The sequence below is a fragment of the Octodon degus genome, unplaced genomic scaffold (genome assembly GCF_000260255.1).
Source record: "Octodon degus isolate 3935 unplaced genomic scaffold, OctDeg1.0 scaffold00052, whole genome shotgun sequence".
Lineage (NCBI taxonomy): Eukaryota > Metazoa > Chordata > Mammalia > Rodentia > Octodontidae > Octodon > Octodon degus.
Window position 1 is genome coordinate 5,218,176 of NW_004524628.1, and position 2,648 is coordinate 5,220,823.

The following is a 2,648-nucleotide window of genomic DNA, read 5'->3' on the forward strand; positions in this document are numbered from 1 at the left end:
TTTTTTTTTTTTTGGCAGAACCAGGGATTGAACTTGGACCCTTGCGCTTGCCAGGCAAGCGCTTATTCTACTGAGCCATCTCCTCTGCCCCACCATTTAAAGTCTTGCATCTGACTTTCTTCACTTTCTGCGTGGTCTCTAGGCGAAGGCAGAGACCTCACTGCTGCCCTTGGGAAGTCAGATGGTGTGTGGGCCATGGAAGCTGGGATTGGTGAGCCGAGTTCGACGTGTTAAGAAATGTGCATTTTGCTCCTCAGGTTCATCTCTAATAAGTACCTGGTAAAACGCCAGAGCAGGGACTACGATGTGGAGTGGGGTTATGCCTTTGATGTGCACCTGAATGCTTTCTACCCACTCCTAGTCATCCTGCATTTTATCCAGCTGTTCTTCATCAACCGTAAGTAGCAGTAGCTTCCTAGTGTGTTGACAGATGTGTGTACGGATAGAGACTCACTGTCTACATTTCCTTTGGCAGATGTTATCCTGACAGACACATTTATTGGCTATTTAGTTGGAAATACTTTATGGTTGGTTGCAGTTGGCTACTACATCTACGTGACCTTCCTGGGATACAGCGGTAAGTGTCCCTCCAGCCCTGGGCATCCAAGAACCTGTCGGGGAGGAAGCGCTATGGCAGCAGGGTGGGACGCAGTGTGCTGCTGTCTGCCTGGTGGCACGGTGTCGGAATGCTCTCATTTACTTCTAGCAGCCCTGTGACTCAGGTTTATTTGTTCATCATTTTCAAGTGAAAGATGTAGTTTGCCCCTGGTCCCAAGCAGGAAGTGGTCCATCTGATGGACCATTTCCTGATTTTAGGGAACCACACTGAGTCACCTCTTACCTAGGGAATATGTTCAGATTTGTTCTTAAATCCTGCTTTCAGGTCATCTTAATATGATCAAAGAACACGCTTATCCTAATTCGTATGTATGTATAGATGTGTGTCCGCGCGCACAGCCTTGGCGTGCCTGTTACTCTCATGGTGGGCACCTCCCCGTATCACTGACCTTAGCTCTGGTATCTCCTCTGGTCACTTGTGCCCACTCTGCCCCTGAGCCAGGGACCCTTAATCCCCTCATCAGATTCCCTCATGAAGAGACCGTTTCTAATCCAAGGCAGAGGTTTGTGGGTTTTGTATTCAGGTTTGTAGTGAATTTTTAAGTTGTGATCAGTGCCACGCTGCAGATCTGCGGGTTCTCTGAGTGGGCTCCGGGACACTGCGCAGCACACTTTGAGTGCAGCTGGCCTCCCTCCCTTTAGGAGCCTCCCCCGTGAACTCTGGGTCCAGCTGGGTGTGGTAGGGCCTAAAAGTCCCAGTGGGTAAGAAACGTGGGTACTTAGGGCAGATGTTTTGTAAAACAGAGCTTTTAGTTCTTCCCTAAAGCGTGGGTGTGATGTTTTTCGCACAGGGTAATGTCAGATAGCTAAACATTCATTCTTTCGCATAATGTCTTCTGTTTTTACTTTAAGATAGGCTTCTGAGGCTGGGGGTGGTGGTACACTCAAGATGCCAGCCTGGGCAAGTCAGCAAGACCCTGTCTCAAAGTAACAAAAAGCTGGGGACATGGCTCACTGGTAGAGTGCTACCTGGCATGTGTGAGGCCCTGGGTTTAATGCCCAGCACCACAAAGCAAAGGCCCCTGCGGCAGTCCCTCCCAGCACTTCCTAGCCGTGGGTCCTGTGTGCTCGCGCCCAGCCGTGCCTGCAGCAGTGCTGCTCCCCACTTCCTGTCAGGCCTGCATGAGAAGGAAGCTCACAGGGAGCCCTGGGAACCCCACATCAGAGGCGGCACCTTTGAAAGCCGCGCTCCCTGTGGCCCCAGGTGTTGCCGGGAGCTGTCTTGTAGAGTGGTCACTCAGTAGTCCTGTTTCTTTCCTGATTTCTTTTCCAGCACTGCCATTTTTGAAAAACACAGTGATTCTTCTCTACCCCTTCGCACCGCTCATTCTGCTGTACGGGCTGTCGCTCGCGCTGGGGTGGAACTTTACCCATGCTCTGTGCTCTTTCTACAAGTACAGAGTGAAGTAAGCGAAAGCCCGGCTGTGGTGTTCCTGTAAAACCTGTAAATAGGCCATCTCTGTAGATATCTTAAAGGTGTAAAGTTTACAGTTTGAGGAGATATATGTTAACACTGTTGATAAGTGCATTCCTTGAAACTAATGTACATTTCTGTAATAAATATTTTTTAAACTACAGTCTGCATATTTGTAGCATTTATAGTCACAGAGCTGTATTTAAATGCTAAGGGCCTGAAGAAATAGAAACGGGAAGCCTTTTACTATTCTGAGAGAATGTGGTAAGTCACCCACCTGTTACTGACCACCTGCCAAGTCTCCCCATTTCTACAAGGGGGTTAAGGGCCCTCAGCTTCCCGCCATACCCTACAGGGTAGCTCACAGGAGGCCCTGACCTGAACAGCATTTTTTGTGGGGGAAAAAATCAACAAAAAGGGCCCCCCTCACGTACACTGGAGCAGTGCGGCTGATGGATCGGCCTGTGCATGGTAGTGCAGTGCTGACAGTCACTGTCTCAACAGAGCTTTTCTTCTAAAGACTTCCCAGAATTCAACCAGAACTCAAAGAACCTACTCTTCTTTATAACTGAAAATAAATCAACTATTATATCAATTCTAAGCAATTAAAAAAAAA

At 48.6% G+C, this 2,648-nt stretch overlaps 1 protein-coding gene across 1 annotated transcript in view; it reads left to right on the forward strand.

Moving 5' to 3' along the window:
- Positions 1-2,648, forward strand: part of Unc50 (unc-50 inner nuclear membrane RNA binding protein) — a 9,135-nt gene extending 6,487 nt beyond the window's left edge. Inside the window, exons 4-6 of the mRNA XM_004633181.3 lie at positions 258-397; positions 476-577; positions 1,892-2,648. Of these exons, the coding sequence (XP_004633238.2) occupies positions 258-397; positions 476-577; positions 1,892-2,028 (379 nt within the window). The 3' untranslated portion in view covers positions 2,029-2,648. The remainder of the gene's footprint in view (positions 1-257; positions 398-475; positions 578-1,891) is intronic.